The following is a 20,936-nucleotide window of genomic DNA, read 5'->3' as shown; positions in this document are numbered from 1 at the left end:
TTCATATGGAGACTTAGAAAAAATGTTAGGAATTATTTTATGAGCATTCTAAGTTGTTCCATTAGTTAAGAATGATAAATCAAAAAATAATTGTCATACTTACAAAATGTATAACCAAGAAGCCTAGGCATTAATCTTCATTCTTAATCTTCATACCGTGCCTCCATAGTTTTTCTTCTTTTGTGATGTGAGATTGTTATCATCAAAACCCAGCCAAGTCTAAGAAGGAAATCTTCTTCACAATCTCCCCCCTTTTTGATGATGACAAACCATATCCTTTTGACAATGTTTGCTCAATGAAACTCCCTCTATCTTGTATATCTCCCCCTTTGTTTTGCAATTGGATAACCTGAAACAATTTTAGGCACAAAACACAAACATACACTTTCTCCCCCTTTGACATCATCAAAAAGAAGAAAAAGAGTAAAATCCAAAGGTCGTAATATAAGGGAAATAATAAATTTTGTGTAAAAATAATTAATCTTCTTCACAATGAATATTCAATAATCTTTCACATATATATTGCACATATGACGAGATCATCAATTATAAATATCATAATTCCTTACACAAAGCAACAATACTGATAAAACTTGTTCTTGATATTTAAACTGATTTAAATATACTATTATCATGTTGCTATAAAATATACAAGCATATCAAATATTTATATATGACATGTTAAGTTGTTAACAGAACATCATGAACAAATAAAGAACAAAAGTTCGAAAACTGAAAGGTTGAATTTATCTATAGACCATTTATACAATTGACTTTCAATCATGCAACCTTATCATCATGTTGCTATAAACTCTCCAAATATTCAATTTATAGGTCAAATAGCAAATTACAACGAAAAAAAAATCACTCAGGCATGCACTTCAATATGAGACAATTTATATCCACTACTTTTATAACAAAGCAAAACATACACACATGCTTTATAAACGAAACATATCAATTCAGTTACAAAATTTTAGAGACAAAAAAAAACGAGTTTACTTCCTTCAAAAAATCATTGTACCATTTTTTTTTTACTAATATAAGACATAATACTTTCTCTAAATGCATTACCTGTTAACTACCAAAATTTTAAATCTTAAAACTCTGTATGAATAAAATGGCACGTGCATGAAAATGATTTCAAATTCATATAAAACTTATTTTCAAAGTCCAAAGAAACAACTTTCATGCATGCAGATAATTTCCGTGAAAATTAAATGTGTACCTTTCACCGTAGTCATGAATAAATAAGAACATGATAAAGAGTGTACATAAATTTCAAAGCATTATCAAAGTGTCAATCTTTCTCAAACTATCTTAATCCTACCATATCATATGGCAATGTATCTTGAAAAACCAATCTTAATTTGACAAGATTTGCATATGGTCTTCAAATACCTACAAAACAATTAATAGAACTTTCTAGGTACCCATTTTTCTTTGGGTCCTTGTGGGTCAATACCTTTCTTTATCCAAATATACTCACCATAAGGAACACCAATGTTTCTTATGTAGCAATTATTTGGAGTATGACCTTTTATGTTACAATAAAAACATGTGAAATTATGAACATAATGTGAGCCAAAATTATTTCCTTTGGAGAAATTATTCATAACATTTGAATTATTTTTCTTAAAGGAATTGTTAGAATAATTTTTTCCTTTAGAATTAATTCTTTGATTCACATTCTTGGAAGGATTAACAACATGCATTTTCTTTGTTTCTATATTGTTAGAAATTGTGCTTGCTTTAACAAAGACCCCTTTATTTGTGCTTGGTTTATTAAAATTTGAAAAACCAAGTCCGGTTTTGTTATTTGAATATCTTTGTTTACTAAGCACTTCTTCCAAACTATTGTGACCTTTTTCAAAATTTTTGATCACTTGATTTAATTCAACAATCTTTGTTTCATTTTCTTTACATTTATTACATGAAGAACTTTTAACCTTTTCTAATTCTACTTGTGCATCAAAAGCTTTTCTTTCAAGAGATACTATTTGTTTCTTTTGCTTTGCACAAGTTTTAGAAAGATTAATGCATTCTTCATACAATTCATTAAATGCATTTTGCAATTCTTCATAAGAATATTTATAATTTAATTCAGAATCACTAACCTCATTTTCTTCATCATCTGAATGGTGTGAAGCCATTAATGTCATGTTTGCTTCTTCATCTGAAGATGAACTTATCTCGTTGTCATCCCATGCCACATATGCTTTCTTTTGCCTTTTGTCCTTCTTGATATTGAATTTATTCTTCATCAGAAGTGTAGGGCATTCACTTTTGATATGTCCTCTTTCTCCACATTCAAAACAAGTAACCTTCCTTTTTGGTGCTTCTTTCTGATTCTTTACTTTTGACGTTTCCTTCTTTAAGAATTCTTTAAATTTCTTGATTAACGCATCATCATCATCATCTTCCTCACTATCAGACTGAGATTCGTCTTCTTGCTCACTCTCATAATTTTTTACTTTTGTTTTTAAGGCAAGAGATCTCACTTTATGTTCACATCCTTCATTTTTCTCCAATCGATCAAGTTCCAATTCATGTTCTTGTAATTTTCCGAAAAGTGCTGCCAACGACATGTTTGAAAGACTTTTCTTTTCAGATATGGCTGTTACTTTTGGTTGTCATTCCCTTGTTAGTGACCTGAGAATCTTCAAGTTTATTTCATTGTTTGACAAGGTTTTTCCAAGGGCTGCAAGATGATTGATAAGATGTGAAAATCTCTTCTGCATGTCTAGAATATTTTCTCCTGGTTGCATTCTAAACATCTCGTACTCTTGAGAGAGGGTATTCAATCTGGAACGTTTTACTTCTTCTGTTCTTTCATGTGTTGTCTCCAAAGTGTCCCAGATTTCTTTGGTTGTTTTGCAGTTAGAAATTCTGAAAAACTCATCCATCCCAAGAGAGGATTGAAGAATGTTCTTTGCCTTTTTGTCAAATAACACTTTTTTTCGGTCATCATCATCCCATGATATTTGTGGTTTGATACCAGTCACACCATTCACAATTGTAGTGGGAACATAAGGACCATTCTGGACAGCACCCCAAATTTCTTCACCTTGGGCTTCTAGATAGGTTGTCATCCTAATTTTCCAAAAATCATAATGATCTCCAGTGAAACATGGTGGTCGGTTTGAATTAGGACCTTCTGCTGGAAACGGTTTAGCGGAAGCCATTTTCTGGATCAAAGAAGCAAGTTATCTTTACTCTTGCTCTGATGCCAAATGTAAGTTCAGATTGTAACCTAAGAGGGGGGGTGAATTAGGTTTCTAGGAATATTGGTCAATTTTTAAGAGTTTCGCGTTGTTGATTATTTTTCCGGTAAATAATGATGAAGGTATGAATGCAGAAAAATAAAAGAGTAAGGGAAGAAGAAAAGACACAAGAGAATTTATAGTGGTTCCCCTCTAAACCTTAGGGTCAGTCCACTCCCTTCACACCCCGCGAAGGAATTCACTATGTTAGAATCTTTGTTACAAGCAATCTCACCCCAAGACCCCCTAACAATCTTTCTAACATAAACACAAGAAAGAAACTCTCTCTTGATTACAACACAAACACCAAACACTTTTGGTGGACTTTGAATCTTCCCGAATCAAAGAACCTTTTACAACAATCACAAGATAGCACCCCACTATCTTAAACAATAATTCTCACCAACAATGGCAAGAAACTTTACAACAAAATGATTGAAGAATAACAATGTATGGCTGTATATCTTTATCAATATCACTCTAACAAATGGACTTAGTGCTCAGAAAACTTTTTAATAAATGTTAAAGGGTAAGCAAAGTTTTCCAAACAATTTTAATGAAAGTTTGAAAGTAAGTGATATTGAAAATGTCAATTGAGATAATGAAAGTTGTTGAGTGTAGATTGTTTTAATTCTCAATTGAATTTATAGAGGCTAAAGAGATGTTTATGAAGCAATGCTACTTTATAAAAAAAAATATGAAAAGGTGCAATTTAAAAAGAATGCTGTTTCACTAAAGAATTGTCGTTGCATAATTCAAAGTTATGTCTTTCCAAAATAATTTGCCGTTGCATAATTAAATTACTAGCCGTTGAATCATATTTTCATGCAAAATAAATCATGGCTATTTTGCATGAGAAAAATGATATAGGACTTTTTGATATACGGCTATTTTTAATCTTAAAAACCAATTATGCAATTTGAAAGATAAATTATGAATTTTCATGCAAAAACATTTTCTAGCAAAAACATATTTAAATAAGAATTATTGTGAGTGTGTGATTTATTTTCATGAGTATTAACATTGCTTCATATGGAGACTTAGAAAAAATGTTAGGAATTATTTTATGAGCATTCTAAGTTGTTCCATTAGTTAAGAATGATAAATCAAAAAATAATTGCCATACTTACAAAATGTATAACCAAGAAGCCTAGGCATTAATCTTCATTCTTAATCTTCATACCGTGCCTCCATAGTTTTTCTTCTTTTGTGATGTGAGATTGTTATCATCAAAACCCAGCCAAGTCTAAGAAGGAAATCTTCTTCACAAAGAAATCCTAAAAAAGAAATATTCCTTTAAACTTTGTGCATTCAATTCATTAAAACATTAAAGATTAAATTTAATGCACGCATTCTAATACATTATTTCTACATTTGGCTTATAAACTTGTGCCTTAAGGACACAAGTTAACATTTTCCATATTAAAAAGAGAAACATTAAATAAGAGATAGAAAAGTCTTTTAAACAATAACTATATATCTTAAAGCTATGACATTTTCCTTCATATAAATAGGACCAATATTTTTTTTTTTAATTTTCTTATAATACGGACCAGAGTCATTAGTTTTTTTTGGGTGATTGCATGTGACGTGTGAGATTTTTTTTAGTCAAGTTGAAAAATTACAAGAATTTTTATCTCATCCTTCGAGCTTCTCGCACCACATTCGTTTTAATAATTTTTGTCCCTTGTTGGATTTTATAATTTGAAGATAGAAGATGCCAGTCATATTGAAAATTGATTTGCTTGGCAATCGTTTTTGGATTTTGGAACGATCCAACAGTGGTCCTTTTTTCGTATGTAAATTTGCTTTGTAAGTTGTGTATTTTTCCTTTATAGTCTCTTTTGTAACTTGTAAATCAATAGATTTACCAAATTGTCCATTGAGAGAGAATATATTGACCCTTAATTTTTCACTTAATGTTTAATAATCCACCTCTGGTTTTACAGTTCTAGTTAAACATTGCTGGTTTATTTAAGTAAGTTTAGACAAAACAAACATATCATGTATTCCAAAGAAATTACTAGCTTTACTTTACACTCCATTTACAAACAATTCCAAGTCCTTAGAGTATATATACAAAAAGACAAGAAGCAGTTGTGTACAGAAATGCTTAAGTTTACTTGCTTTTATGACACTTGTCATGCCTGTAGCAGACATGACATGAATCTATTAGGGTGTCATAAGCATGCTCCTGAGCTCATGTTTGTTCTTATCAACGCATCCTGAGCTTACCAAAGAGGTTATCCAGATATCATCGGCCTTAATTGACTCGTCATTATCATTCCTATGCCAACTCCAGAAGGCATGACTTGAGTTTACAATTTTCAGCTCACCATGACCAAAACTGGCTTCACGGAATTCTGACCACTTTGGTTGTGGATATATGTACCTGTAAACAACAATGATGTAAGAATACAGGCTGCGTGCATACCAATAAACAACCTTAATAGTTATATGGACAGATTTCAGACAGTAACCAATTCAGATAACAAATTTTTATAATGTGTCTCTGGCAGATATTACTTGCCTATGAGCTAAGCCTTCTCGGTTTCCACCATCACCAATAGTTATATGGACGGTGCCACAAGGATCCAATCTTCCATTATACACGCGTTTCTGTCAATCAGATAAAGCACCACTTAAGACCAAATTTCCATTGAACCGTGCTTAGAAATTAAAATAAAGGCTAAACTATAAAAGGCGTACTGAACGTTCATAAGCATGAACATGACCAGCAAGAACTAAATCAACGCTGGCAGCATAAAGCAATGGCTCCATGACTGTCATCATATCATCCCCTGCGCCTTGGTGAGCCTTGTTACTATTATACCACGGCACGTGAAATAACACAAGCAGCCAAGGTGTCCTTTTCCTGTCCACCTTTGACAGATCTTCCTGTAGATGAGAAATGAAGAAAACTTGTAAACGTTTCTAAAGAACGGCACAATAGATTTCTCGTCCATGTTTGTTATCAAATGCCCGTTTGGGTTGACTTATTTGAGTCTATCTACTAGCATAAACACTAGTGAGACTGTTTGGTAGAGTTTATGGAAAGAGCTTATGAAATTTCATAAGTTGTTTCATCAAATTTCCATAAGCTCTTCAAGTTAGCTTATAAAAGCAGCTTATAACTTATATGAAAAACAGTTTGGCTTATTTTATCTTTTGTCATAACCCACACATAAGCACTTATATGACAGGCGTTTATGCTGCATGTGATTAAGTTGTTTATCCAAACAGAATCCTAGTCTAAACCTTTAGCACATGTATGATGGATCCCATTACACTTATGGAAATATACGGCGATTGACTAACCTTTAGCCATCTGTATTGCTCTGAGTACTTGTCATAATCTACATAAGACCCTAGCATGATAACATGAACACCTGCAACTTCAAAAGAATAATAGAGATTTGAAGTTGATCCACTTTCCTCAAACGGCATTTTCCATCTAGAATTATACGATACAAATTCATCGGTTAACAATGGTATATTTTCCTCTTCATGATTTCCTTCTGTTACCATCCACGGCCTTGCACTAGCAAACGGCTCCACAAGCCTACCAAACGAGTCCCAAAGATGTTGCATACAATCAGCATATGAAAGATCACCCGGAAGAAGGTAAACATCATATTTACATCGATCAATGTGATCCAATGTTGATTTAGTCCAACCAGTTTGACCAAGATCGCCAGCCACAGCAAAAGTAATTGGAAATTTAGATGGAGGAGTTTTGAGCTTGAACTCGGGACCTTGTCCGCCACATCGATAAAAATACATGGTATTATATTCCAAAGGTCCAATTATACTATGGTGTATCTTTCCTGAGCTATATAAAATATAATTATAAGAGGTGGACTCTCCTTCAGATATTGAATCATATCTACCAGGTAATGTTCCATATTCTACAAATGAAGGTGAATGTTTGTCATCAGTTATCCAGGTTATTCTCATGTGTCTGTCTCCTGCCAGAGATATATGTACCTGAAAAATCAAAACTCTGTCATTCCTCAAACCAAGACAACCATTCTGCTTAGATGTACAGAAACAATCCCATAATGCCTATTTGTTCGTGTTTGGATTTTTATGAGTGTCTATATTTGAAATGCTGGAATTATGTTTGGATTCTACTTTGATGTACACAAACAGTTCATAATGACTTAACTCAAAAACAAAAACTGAAACATAACTTAAATTTGAAATACAAAACTCATAACTGAAATTCATATAACTACTTTTGGTTTTTGAAAATTTCAAAACACAAGACAGAAAACCACTCAGAATTTTGTAGTCTAAGAATCTGAAATTTAATAGGTACCAGAATCTGAAATTTAATAGGTACCCTAAATAAATAAACATACATAAAGTGTTATTATAGATTATATTTAAGATTTTTTAAATTAATCATAATAAAAAAATAATGATTTTATTATTTATCTTATTATAGGCTAGTTTTAATAGCTTTTGAAAAAATCTCATTTTTTTTTGGTAAAATAAATAAATAAATAATCTCATTTAAATGCGTGTTAGCTGGGAGAATGTTAAAAAAGTAATTTTTTTAAGGAATTAAAAAAGTAATTTGTCACTTTTATTATTACAAACAATCACATAGTATATCATAAGTTCTAGCTTAACTCCCCTAATAATACAAGCAATTAAACAATAGTAGTTCTATTTCTATAGGGTTACTTAATCAACAATTCCAGAATAAAAAAAAAAATATAAAAAAGCAAATACAAAAGAAAATAATAATAATAATAGAATAGATGAAAAGTAGAGAAAGAGAGTTTGACCTGTTGAGGGTAAGGTTGGGATTTAGAATCCCATGGCCATGGAATGTTTAAGTTTTTTCTTGGCAAAGGGCGAACATATTGATCAGCAGTGACGGTCGAAGAGAGAAGCATAATTATATTGATAGCAAGAAGAAGAAGAATGAATTTGAGTTCCATGGTGATGTTGTCAAAGTTGGGTATAACAGTAACTGGTGGAAGGAAGGAAGAGGACGACAACAAAGTACTACCACTTCTGATCTTTATGGTTTATCATCATCCTAATGATGTCATCATATTCTTGTCTTATTCTTGTCTTATGTGTCGCTAACTTATTGCTTTTACTTGTGTTGCCCGAAAAAACAAAATTTAGACCACTTGGTGTACGATTAAAATACGATCATTGATTAATTTATTTATATACTATTTTCGAATTTAAAAAAAAAACGATATTTATTTCCCTTAAAAAAACAATTTATTTTAAAGGTCGTGTTAACCAATGTTTCCGATGCACGACATAAGAAAGTTAAAAAACAATAAAAATTTAAGTTGAAAATATTAGTATTTTTTAGATGTACGACTTTTAATATAATATATTTGATTCTTTAAGCAATGTTTCAAAAACATCTGATAAGGTAGAAGGACTAAATCGAAAACGTTTACAAACTTAAAGGACTAATGTATGATCAAAATAACTTAAAGGACCAATATGTTACAAACCACAAACTTAAAGACTTATGTGGGAACAAAATAACTTAAAGGACCAATTTATTACAAACCTCAAACTTAAAGGACCCCATGGGTAATTTAGCCTTATTTTTATTTACAAAATTTTGAGTTTTTGGTGTTTCTACATGAATGAGAATGTTATGATTATACGATGAACCGTTAGATAAATCGAAGGTATTGAATACAAATTTTCAATTAGGGCCATTTTCCATAACAATTCCAACTTTGATTATCATTTTTTTTTATAAAAAAAATAGGCCATAAAAAGAGGCTCCATATAGAGTTTTTTTTTATGCACCGACACAAAAACAATGTTGTCTTTGTCCATGTTGTGATTTTATTTTCCCAGATGCCCTAGTTTAGAACATTTTTTTTTTGTCTTCTAGCGGGATGTCACGCCATTCCATTTGGCGTGACATGTTATTTTATTTTATTTTTTTATTTTCTTCCAACACAATTTGACACTTCTTTTTTGTTTTTTTATTTTAATTTTTTGGTATCACGCCATTTCATTTGGCGTGACATACCATTTTAATTTTTTTTCGAAATATATATTAAAAATAAGTTAAAATACAATACAATACAAAGATGAATTAAAATCTAACAACAATTATAAAACGATGATTGGAGTAAAGTACAACATTAAATAAAGGCTAAAATATGTTTTTGGTTTCTGCAAATATAGCGAATTTGAGTTTTAGTCCTTGGTAAAAAAAAAAAAATTGAAATCAATGGCTCACCATCTTCCCAAGTCTCTAATTTAAATGTGTATTCATACGGAGTATTTGGCTCTAGAACTTATTTTCTTGATCTTGAATTATATGTCTTCTCCTACTTCCGAGTTCGGACATTCTAGGATATTTATTTTTGCTGCCTTTGGATTCACATTGCCCAGAAAATGAAAGTTGTGCCTTTTCCATCTTCTTTCTTCAACCCTTTCATTTCATTATGTTATTTTGCTTAAATAATCAATTTTTAACTTTTTTAGTTTTTGATACTTCATGATAGAAACAAAGGTTTTCTGGTCATTGTTGTTGTTGACATTCGAGGTATTTTTCACCTCTTCCTGTCTTCTCCCGTTTCTTTTTTATCTTTTTTATCATAATAGAGACAAATGTTTTTAAGATTTTCACTACTAATATTGCAATTTCATGATGTATTGATTTTGATCATTTGGCTTCATTTATGTTTTTTTTTTTTTTACCTCATACTTCTCTCTTTCCAGAGTTTCCATTTCATTTATGCTGCATCTTCTATAATTCTATTCTATGACTTTTATTTATTAATTTATATATTTTTTAGGATGGCTGATCATCTTAGAGAAGCAAAATGATCATGCGATTTTCAGTACGGGAATGGCATCTCCAGCTATGTAAGTCATGAAGACCCACGCACCAGCTACATTAAATTTATATACTTTTTTTCGTTAGGTAATTTTCGTCATTTGTTTAATTTGTAGGCACTTACAAGAAAGTCAAAGAAACAATTCACCTTAAAAGAGGCTTTGGGGAAAATATCACGGGTCTACAACAACTTTAGTTAATTTTTGTGTTGCAGCGCAATAGTGTTTTGATGAAAATATCAAACCTTCTAAAGAACTATCTTACTATACATATATGTTTTTTTTTTTTTTTTGAGAAAGCTATCTTACTATTTTCTATTGTATGATGTTTGTGATTGTTTCCTCTCTTATTGACTTTTCCATGTTAAGTGTATCTGTTTACATTTATATCAAATGTTAGATATTTTTTTTTTTCATTCATGAAACCACTCTTATATATAATTCTACCCCTACCTGATATACATTACTGCTATAAATTTATCATCAAGCCATTGAACACACAACAAGTGATGTAGCAGCAGAAAATTAAAAATGATTATGCATTGTCTATAAACCAAGTCATGAAGTTATTTTTTAATTATTAGTTTTTTTTCTTTCTATTATTGAACTATGAAGCACGGATACGGATACGGACACGACACGGACACTGACACACTGACACAGCTAATAATTTGAAAAAATCACATAATTTAGTATAATTACAAGTGTCGGTGTCGGACACGACACATGTCCGACACCGAGACACGTTTAATCCGAGGAGTGTCCGTGCTTCATAGTATTGAAGTCTGAGTTTGTTTTTATTTTATTTGATTATTATTTGCTATTTTTGAAACCTCATTTTTATTTTTAAAATTTTGAGTAATTTTATTTGAGAAGCTCAAAGTGTGAAATCCATTAGATTTTTGTGCTACTTTATATATATTCATTGCTTTTGTTATTTTCTTCCCAAAAAATTGCATGGCCTAGTTATTTGATGTAATTTTTTTTATGTACTTTAGAATAACCTTGGATATTTCAAAATAAAAGAAGAATAACCTTTGATAATTTTTCAATAAGTATGCTTTTTCATTGAAATCTGATAACATTCAATGATCATACAATGTCGAACGTAAGTTGAAAACATTTTCATTTTGTCACTTCCCTAAACTAGCTTAGCTCACGGAGTACTATATAAATCACATTGTTAACTACCATATGGTTTGCTGCAACCAATCTGCTCCTTTTCTTTTTAGTACTATTGGTTTCAATGCATGGATTATTTGGATCATTTTTTAAATTTTAAATGGATTTTGTTTTATTCATTTCAACTTACTTTTTTCGTTACTCTTCAAGCTCTTTCTTACTGTATCTATGTGTGTTTCATTTATTATACAAGTCTTTTTGTGTTTTTTTATGCTCATACTTGTGGTAACTATTTACGTTTCTTTTATTATAAATGCTTTTCTTTTTCCAGAGAATAATTCAGTGTTTTAAACCATGTTCTTAAAATGATCGAAGGAGAATAAGTCCAAATTAAAGCAAGAGAGTAATTAAGAAGAAACATATAACTTATATACTTCGTATGGAACTAATTCTAAATAAAAACTATAATTTGATGAATTTTGAAGTAAAAAATATATTATAATTATATATACGCAATAAGCTGGTGGTTGTTAGAGTAATTGTTAGAAAGAAAATATTCTTATCACTCATCTACTATAATTATATATGAATTTAAAAATGATTTTGTTATTGAATTTTAGTCTCCCAAAAACTCTATTATTTATATACAACAACGCAATCTATTGATATTGAAATCATATCGTAACAGTTATTTTTTTTATTAATTATTACTTTAACAGTTTAAAAAACCGTTTAGAATATTTATTGTTCTTAGGTTGTAACCGACTAAGTTTTAAAAGTAAGATTTATTTACTTATAAATGAATTTTTTTTAATAATAATTATTTTCATGTAAATAATAAATATTTTCAAGGTTTCACGAAAATTTAGCCACATAGCACATGTCGGTTAAAACAGGGGTGGCCTTGAGCATGGGCCGAGGGCATAAGTGTCAGCGTGGTAAAGATACAGCGGTCTCTTAAGAGTAGGTTTCAAATGATCTATTTATTTATTCAATACTAATACAATTCTTTTTCATGATATAATAGTAAAATCAAACGATTTCTTAGAGGATGAGGAGGATGAAGAATATAAACATTTAGGCATGGCAACAAAACCCATATTCGTGGTTACTCGCTCGAACCAAACCCAATTTGATGGGTTTTCCCCGTTTTGACTGGGTTTGGGTTTTTCCCGATTTCAAAACACGGGTATGGGACAGGTAACGGGTATATAGGTACCCACCCCGAACCCATACCCAAACCCGTCCCGAATGCAGAAAATTATTTTATGTTGATATGTCATGTTATTTTGTTTGATAATTGTCGTGTTATAAAAGCTACCATTGATATTTAATGGAGAAACTAAATCAATTGGTCTAACAAATGTTAAAATGAGCATATTTCTTGATAATGCATTACAACATTTCTCTAGGGTTTGCAAAAAAACTTCTATTTTTTATTAAAAAATATTATTCAATGCGGGGATGGGGCGGGGATACCCGAATCCGTTGGGGACGGGGATGAGGTTCAATTTCTCATCCCCGTTGGGTATGGGTAGGGTAACGGGTAAGTATATGAGAATCGGATATGGGGATGGGGAATGTAAAACCCGTCCCCACCCCGCCCCATTGACATGCCTATAAACATTGAATTTTGATTCATATGTGCTATTGGAGCATGAATCTAGTTTAGAGTCGTTTGGTTCACATTTCAAAGATTTATACTCGTGTTCTTTTTGCACGATGTCAAATGAAAATGTGCAAATCTTCAAGTTCTATTCTTCTATCCTTGTGTATTTTTTGTTTTTTTTTTTTATAGGGGCCTCATTTCGTGATTTATCCAAGGCATCCAAATTCAAAGGATCGGCCCCGAATTAAAATTATACATAGAAAAAGGTTTAAAAAAAAAAAAATTAGAACCCACTTATAACTTAACTGATGTATGGGTTCAAATTCAGTTTACCCAAAAAGAAACTAGTGTATTTACCCGACGTTGTCCGGTTTATACGTATAATTAAGGATAACCAAATTTTTTTATACATGTATATGCAAATAAATTATATCATAGACAGTTACCTCACAAATATCTTAATGGGTAGACACAAATAGAATAAAATAAACCATATTTTAAGTACCCATAAATTAATAAATGTGTCGGCTGATGAAATATTGTTTTCCTTAATTTTGTTTTTGTGTGTATAATTGTAATAATAAAAAAGTCATCTGAAAATCTTCTCAAAACCCTCTATCTCTTTATATACAATAGAGAAGTATAAACAATGATTAGTTTGTTGAGATATTTATGCTACATAAATATTAAAAATAAATTTAAAATTTAAATAAAATATTTAGTTGATATAAGAACAAAGTAATATATGTCATTGTGAGCTTAGCTCAGTTGATATGTGTAACGCCCCATTTTTATTCTAATATTTTAGTAGAGGTGTGAATATTTTTATATGACTTTAATTGCTATATATATATATGATTTTATGTGAAATATATGTTTTATATGATTTTTATATGAAATATGTTATGATGCTATTTATTATATGAATATTGGGGTTGTGTATTATTTAAATGAATGTTGTTATTATTGGATAGAAATAATATGAGAAATAGAAATATTATAGAAATAGTATTTATTTTTGGTTAAAGGGAATTAAGTGGAAATTAATAGAAATTAAGGGAGTTGGGTGAGAAAAGAAAAGAGAGATATTTTTGAAGTAAAAGAAAGAAAAAGGGAGAGAAACATTTTCACGTAAAAACATTAGAAGAAAACTGGTTTTGGAGAGAAAACCTAGAAGAGGCCAAGAGAGAGCTAGGAAGGAATCGATTGCGGTAGCTTGACGTTTGGTGTTGCTGAATTAAGGTAAGGGTGGGATTCCTTTCAATAATCATGGTATATAATTCTGAAATTTAATGAATTGTTGTTCTTGGTTTTAGGGTTAGAAGTTTTATGTTAATTGAAGAAAATATGATGAATGGTGTTTTTTGATGCATGTTTCTATGTTGTTTTAGTTACTATGTTGCATATAGAACCTGTAAACATTGTTCTAATTCATTTTGGGTGATTAGGGGATCAGAAAATGGGTTTTTGGGGTGAAAATGGTGTTAAAATCGTAACAGTAGATGAAAAACTCGCCAGAAATTCGCTATTAGCGTAACCCTCTGGAACAGGTACGCTATTAGCTCAATTTTCGCTATTAGCGAAATTGTCTAGTGACAGCATTTTCTGTTTCGCGTTCTTGTGTCTTTTTCACCCGTTTCTATTTTGAATTAGCTTTAGGTGTAAACATAAAAGTTGTAGATAATTGAGTTAGCTTTCTAATGGCTTTGGAGTGACTAGAAAATTATTTGTAGATTTAGAGTTATGATGAAAATAGTCCAAGTGGGTCTTCAAAAAATTTTAAGAAAACTTAGCATAATTAATCTCTAGTTAGTCCAAAAACTTATGGTTGGTTTCCCAACTTCAAACTTAAGTGTTAGGGATTTAGTTGAGGTGTTTATGGATATTTGACTTATGTTCTATTGATCAAAACTTAATTGCTTTTGGGGGATGTTTTAGACTTTGAGATGAATGTAATTGATTTATATATATGTTATGTTGTTGATTTCCGTTGTTGATGTCGTTGTATCATTTGATGTCGAAGTTGGGGAGTGTGTCATAATTGTTTTAGGCACATATGTTGTTGTTGCAGTCGCTGTTGAAGTTGTATGTTGATATACACAAGTTGAGTCCATTTGCATACTCACAATTGTTGGGGGCTTATGCCCTGGAATGTTCATCATTCAACCCGTTGGGGGCTTATGCCCTGGAATGTTTATCATTCACCTGTTGGGGGCTTATGCCCTGGGATGCTTTAACCATCCAAATTGTTGGGGGCTTATGCCCTGGAATGCTTAGCATTCAACGCGCGTAGATTGGTACCACCTGCATGATGCATTAGTTGTTGTTGTCGTTGTAGCATTGTCGAGTTGTTGTCGTTGTAGCATTGTCGAGTTGTTGTCGTTGTAGCATTGTCGAGTTGTTGTCGTTGTCGAATTGTCGAGTTGTTGTCGTTGTCGAATTGTCGAGTTGTTGTCGTTGTCGAACTGTCGAGTTATCGGTGTCGTTGTGGATAATGTTGTTGTTGTTGTTGTTGTTGTACCTTGTTGCCGAAAATGATTATGTTGTTGTTATATGTATTCTTTATATACATTATTAATGATGCATGTTGTGATATATTGTTAATTTCATTAATTTGATGAATTATATATTATCATTATTGGATAAGTTTCTCACCCCTTCTGCGTATATGTTGCCTCGACCGTGGGTAATGTGCAGGTAATGATGGCTTGTAGGTTGATTGGCTCAAGTGTCTAGGGCTCTGATACATATTAAGATGGGGATCGTCGCGAGTGTCTTCTCATTTCTTTTATGTATCACATATTTTGGAAAAGACTTGCTATTAGAATAAAGTTGAATTATGTTGTGGCCTTATGCCAAGACTTTTATTGATGTTGAATTTGGTTGAATTTATATTTTAAAGAATTATTCCGCTGCAGTTTATTAAGATATTCTAAACGTTGATTTTAAATAAATAGATATTTTCTATTTATGAATTTTTGAAAAGTAGTGTGACACTCCGTTGTGTGATTACTCTGATTTTATTTATTAATATTACGTTGTTTTGAGAACGGGGTGTTACAATTGGTATCAGAGCAGGTCGGTCCGTCCGGCCAATTAGTAGAGTTGTGTCGAGCCTAGTAGTGTTGTGTGACAATTTTGTATTGTCCTTGTTGTCCTGTTTGTTGTTTGTTGTGTAACCCTTTGTATGGACTGGTTGGAGTACAACCATGTCCGTATTAATTGTTTTAGTAAGTCGGTGTATTTTCTTCTGCTGAAGAAGAAAGTGGAGCGGAATTTTTATCTACCAAGTAACTGAAGCGGTTAGAGCATGATGGAAACTTGATGTTTTCCTTGATGGCGTAATTTTCTGTAGAGAGTCAGTCGATAATTGATAGGTTGCTGGTTGTAAACAAATTTCCAGAAGTTTTTCCTGATTAGATTCCGGATGTGCGACCAGAAAGAGAGGTCGAATTTTCAATTGATCTTGTTCCGGGAACGAAGCCTGTGTCGATGGCTCCTTACCGTATGTCAGCCTCCGAGTTGGTAGAATTGAAGAAGCAGTTGGAAGAATTGCTTGATAAGAAATTTGTAAGACCAAGTGTGTCACCTTGGGGAGCGCCTGTGTTGCTAGTTAAGAAGAAGGATGGTAGCATGAGATTGTGCATAGATTACCGTCAGCTGAATAAAGTGACGATAAAGAATAGGTATCCACTTCCGAGAATTGACGACTTGATGGATCAATTAGTGGGTGCTCGAGTGTTTAGCAAGATTGACTTGAGGTCAGGTTATCATCAGATTAAGGTGAAGGATGAAGATATGCAGAAGACGGCCTTTAGGACACGGTATGGACACTATGAATATAAAGTGATGCCTTTCGGTGTTACTAATGCACCTGGTGTATTCATGGAGTATATGAACAGAATTTTTCATGCTTTTCTAGATAAATTTGTTGTTGTGTTTATTGACGATATTTTGATTTATTCTAAGACTGAAGAAGAGCATGCAGAACATTTGAAGATTGTTTTACAGGTGCTGAAAGAAAAGAAATTGTATGCAAAACTGTCAAAGTGCGAGTTCTGGTTAAGTGAAGTAAGTTTCCTTGGCCATATTATTTCTGGTAGTGGTATTGTGGTTGACCCGTTGAAGGCTGAAACTGTATCACAGTGGAAGACTCCTAAGTCAGTTACAGAGATTAGAAGTTTTCTTGGTTTGGCTGGTTATTAATGTAGATTTATCGAAGGATTTTCGAGGTTGGCACTTCCATTGACTCAGTTGACCTGTAAAGGTAAAGCTTTTGTGTGGGATGCTCAGTGTGAGAATAATTTCAATGAGTTGAAGCGAAGATTGACGACGGCCCCAATTTTGATTTTACCAGAGCCGGATAAACCTTTTGTGGTATATTGTGATGCGTCTAAGTTGGGTTTAGGTGGTGTGCTTATGCAAGATGGCAAAGTAGTGGCTTATGCGTCAAGACAATTGAGAATTCATGAGAAGAATTACCCTACACATGATTTAGAGTTGGCTGTTGTGGTTTTTGTGTTGAAAATTTGGAGACACTATTTGTACGGTTCCAGATTTGAAGTGTTTAGTGATCATAAGAGTCTGAAATATTTATTTGATCAAAAAGAGTTGAATATGAGGCAGAGAAGGTGGCTACAGTTGTTGAAGGATTATGATTTTGGTTTGAATTATCATCCGGGTAAAGCCAATGTGGTTGCAGATGCCTTGAGTAGGAAAACGTTGCACATGTCGGCAATGATGGTGAAAGAATTTGAATTGCTGGGACAGTTTAGAGACTTAAGTCTTGTTTGTGAATTGGCACCTCAGAGTGTGCAGTTGGGTATGTTAAAAATTAATAGTGATTTCTTGAAGAGTATCAAGGAAGCACAGGAAGTTGATGTGAAATTTGTAGATTTGATGACTGCTAGTAATCAGAATGCAGATGGTGATTTTCAGGTTGATGATCAAGGAGTGTTGAGATTCCGAGGCAGGATTTGTATCCCTGATAATGATGAATTGAAAAAGTTGATTTTAGAAGAGAGTCACAGAAGTAGCTTGAGTATTCATCCGGGAGCTACAAAGATGTATCATGACTTGAAGAAACTGTTTTGGTGGTCTGGATTGAAGCGTGATGTCGCACAATTTGTTTATGCATGTTTGACTTGTCAGAAATCGAAAGTTGAACATCAGAAGCCTGCTGGTTTGTTGACACCATTAGATGTGCCGGAATGGAAATGGGATAGCATCTCCATGGACTTTGTGACGAGTTTACCAAACACTCAAAGAGGGCATGATGCCATTTGGGTTATTGTCGATAGATTGACGAAGTCGGCACACTTCATTCCGATTAATATCACCTATTCAGTAGCTCAGTTGGCGGAGATCTATATTCATAATATTGTGAAGTTGCATGGTGTTCCATCGAGTATTGTGTCGGATAGAGATCCGAGTTTCACTTCGAGATTTTGGAAGAGCTTGCAAGAAGCTTTGGGCTCTCAGTTGAAGTTGAGTTCAGCGTATCATCCGCAAACAGATGGTCAGTCAGAAAGAACGATTCAATCATTAGAAGACTTGTTGAGGGTGTGTGTACTTGAGCAAGGTGGAGCTTGGGACAGTCACCTACCATTGATAGAGTTCACGTACAACAATAGTTACCATTCGAGTATTGGTATGGCACCTTTCGAAGCTTTATATGGTCGAAGGTGTAGAACTCCTTTATGTTGGTTTGAGTCGGGTGAAAGTGTTGTGTTAGGGCCTGAAATAGTTCAGCAGACTACGGAGAAGGTCAAGATGATAAGAGAGCATATGAAAGCGTCGCAGAGTCGACAGAAGAGTTATCATGACAAGCGTAGGAAGGACCTTGAGTTTCAAGAGGGTGACCATGTGTTCTTGAGAGTCACTCCTATGACTGGTGTGGGTCGTGCATTGAAGTCCAAGAAGCTGACTCCAAAGTTTATTGGTCCTTATCAGATATCTGAGAAAATTGGCACGGTGGCTTATAGAGTTGGTTTGCCACCACATCTTTCGAACTTGCATGATGTGTTTCATGTGTCACAACTTCGGAAGTATGTAGCGGATCCTTCACATGTCATTCCTAGAGATGATGTGCAAGTTAGAGACAACCTTACGGTAGAAACTTTACCTTTGAGGATCGATGATCGTAAGGTGAAGACGTTGAGAGGCAAGGAGATACCTCTAGTGAGAGTTGTTTGGGGAGGAGCAGCTGGTGAAAGTCTTACTTGGGAGTTGGAGAGTAAGATGCAGGAGTCTTATCCTGACTTGTTTACTTGAGGTAATATTTCGAGGACGAAATTCTATAAGTTGGGGAGAGTTGTAACGCCCCATTTTTATTCTAATATTTTAGTAGAGGTGTGAATATTTTTATATGACTTTAATTGCTATATATATATATGATTTTATGTGAAATATATGTTTTATATGATTTTTATATGAAATATGTTATGATGCTATTTATTATATGAATATTGGGGTTGTGTATTATTTAAATGAATGTTGTTATTATTGGATAGAAATAATATGAGAAATAGAAATATTATAGAAATAGTATTTATTTTTGGTTAAAGGGAATTAAGTGGAAATTAATAGAAATTAAGGGAGTTGGGTGAGAAAAGAAAAGAGAGATATTTTTGAAGTAAAAGAAAGAAAAAGGGAGAGAAACATTTTCACGTAAAAACATTAGAAGAAAACTGGTTTTGGAGAGAAAACCTAGAAGAGGCCAAGAGAGAGCTAGGAAGGAATCGATTGCGGTAGCTTGACGTTTGGTGTTGCTGAATTAAGGTAAGGGTGGGATTCCTTTCAATAATCATGGTATATAATTCTGAAATTTAATGAATTGTTGTTCTTGGTTTTAGGGTTAGAAGTTTTATGTTAATTGAAGAAAATATGATGAATGGTGTTTTTTGATGCATGTTTCTATGTTGTTTTAGTTACTATGTTGCATATAGAACCTGTAAACATTGTTCTAATTCATTTTGGGTGATTAGGGGATCAGAAAATGGGTTTTTGGGGTGAAAATGGTGTTAAAATCGTAACAGTAGATGAAAAACTCGCCAGAAATTCGCTATTAGCGTAACCCTCTGGAACAGGTACGCTATTAGCTCAATTTTCGCTATTAGCGAAATTGTCTAGTGACAGCATTTTCTGTTTCGCGTTCTTGTGTCTTTTTCACCCGTTTCTATTTTGAATTAGCTTTAGGTGTAAACATAAAAGTTGTAGATAATTGAGTTAGCTTTCTAATGGCTTTGGAGTGACTAGAAAATTATTTGTAGATTTAGAGTTATGATGAAAATAGTCCAAGTGGGTCTTCAAAAAATTTTAAGAAAACTTAGCATAATTAATCTCTAGTTAGTCCAAAAACTTATGGTTGGTTTCCCAACTTCAAACTTAAGTGTTAGGGATTTAGTTGAGGTGTTTATGGATATTTGACTTATGTTCTATTGATCAAAACTTAATTGCTTTTGGGGGATGTTTTAGACTTTGAGATGAATGTAATTGATTTATATATATGTTATGTTGTTGATTTCCGTTGTTGATGTCGTTGTATCATTTGATGTCGAAGTTGGGGAGTGTGTCATAATTGTTTTAGGCACATATGTTGTTGTTGCAGTCGCTGTTGAAGTTGTATGTTGATATACACAAGTTGAGTCCATTTGCATACTCACAATTGTTGGGGGCTTATGCCCTGGAATGTTCATCATTCAACCCGTTGGGGGCTTATGCCCTGGAATGTTTATCATTCACCTGTTGGGGGCTTATGCCCTGGGATGCTTTAACCATCCAAATTGTTGGGGGCTTATGCCCTGGAATGCTTAGCATTCAACGCGCGTAGATTGGTACCACCTGCATGATGCATTAGTTGTTGTTGTCGTTGTAGCATTGTCGAGTTGTTGTCGTTGTAGCATTGTCGAGTTGTTGTCGTTGTAGCATTGTCGAGTTGTTGTCGTTGTCGAATTGTCGAGTTGTTGTCGTTGTCGAATTGTCGAGTTGTTGTCGTTGTCGAACTGTCGAGTTATCGGTGTCGTTGTGGATAATGTTGTTGTTGTTGTTGTTGTTGTACCTTGTTGCCGAAAATGATTATGTTGTTGTTATATGTATTC

General features: G+C 33.0%; 3 protein-coding genes across 3 annotated transcripts; all 3 read right to left on the bottom strand.

Moving 5' to 3' along the window:
• Positions 1–1,412: 1,412 nt before the first annotated feature.
• On the bottom strand, positions 1,413–2,588 carry LOC146956790 (uncharacterized). The gene is made up of 2 exons (XM_085749705.1): positions 1,710–2,588; positions 1,413–1,634 (listed from the first exon to the last, which is right to left on the bottom strand). Exons 1-2 carry the CDS (start codon positions 2,586–2,588, stop codon positions 1,413–1,415), a joined length of 1,101 nt encoding a protein of 366 aa, XP_085605831.1.
• Positions 2,589–2,633: 45 nt separating this feature from the next.
• Positions 2,634–3,185, bottom strand: LOC146956789 (uncharacterized). Its single transcript, XM_085749700.1, has one exon. The coding sequence runs from the start codon at positions 3,183–3,185 to the stop codon at positions 2,634–2,636; it is 552 nt and encodes a 183-aa protein (XP_085605826.1).
• Positions 3,186–5,270: 2,085 nt separating this feature from the next.
• On the bottom strand, positions 5,271–8,276 carry LOC146956788 (purple acid phosphatase 18-like). The gene is made up of 5 exons (XM_085731465.1): positions 8,060–8,276; positions 6,582–7,250; positions 5,973–6,161; positions 5,794–5,882; positions 5,271–5,655 (listed from the first exon to the last, which is right to left on the bottom strand). The coding sequence occupies exons 1-5, from the start codon at positions 8,213–8,215 to the stop codon at positions 5,436–5,438; spliced, it is 1,323 nt and encodes a 440-aa protein (XP_085587591.1). The 5' UTR covers positions 8,216–8,276; the 3' UTR covers positions 5,271–5,435.
• Positions 8,277–20,936: the final 12,660 nt, after the last annotated feature.

This window comes from Medicago sativa, chromosome 1 (genome assembly GCF_051527215.1).
Source record: "Medicago sativa cultivar Bolivia chromosome 1, Bolivia_mono, whole genome shotgun sequence".
Classification (NCBI taxonomy): Eukaryota; Viridiplantae; Streptophyta; class Magnoliopsida; order Fabales; family Fabaceae; genus Medicago; species Medicago sativa.
The sequence above is the reverse complement of the archived record's forward strand: the minus strand, read 5'-3'. Positions and strand labels throughout refer to the sequence as shown.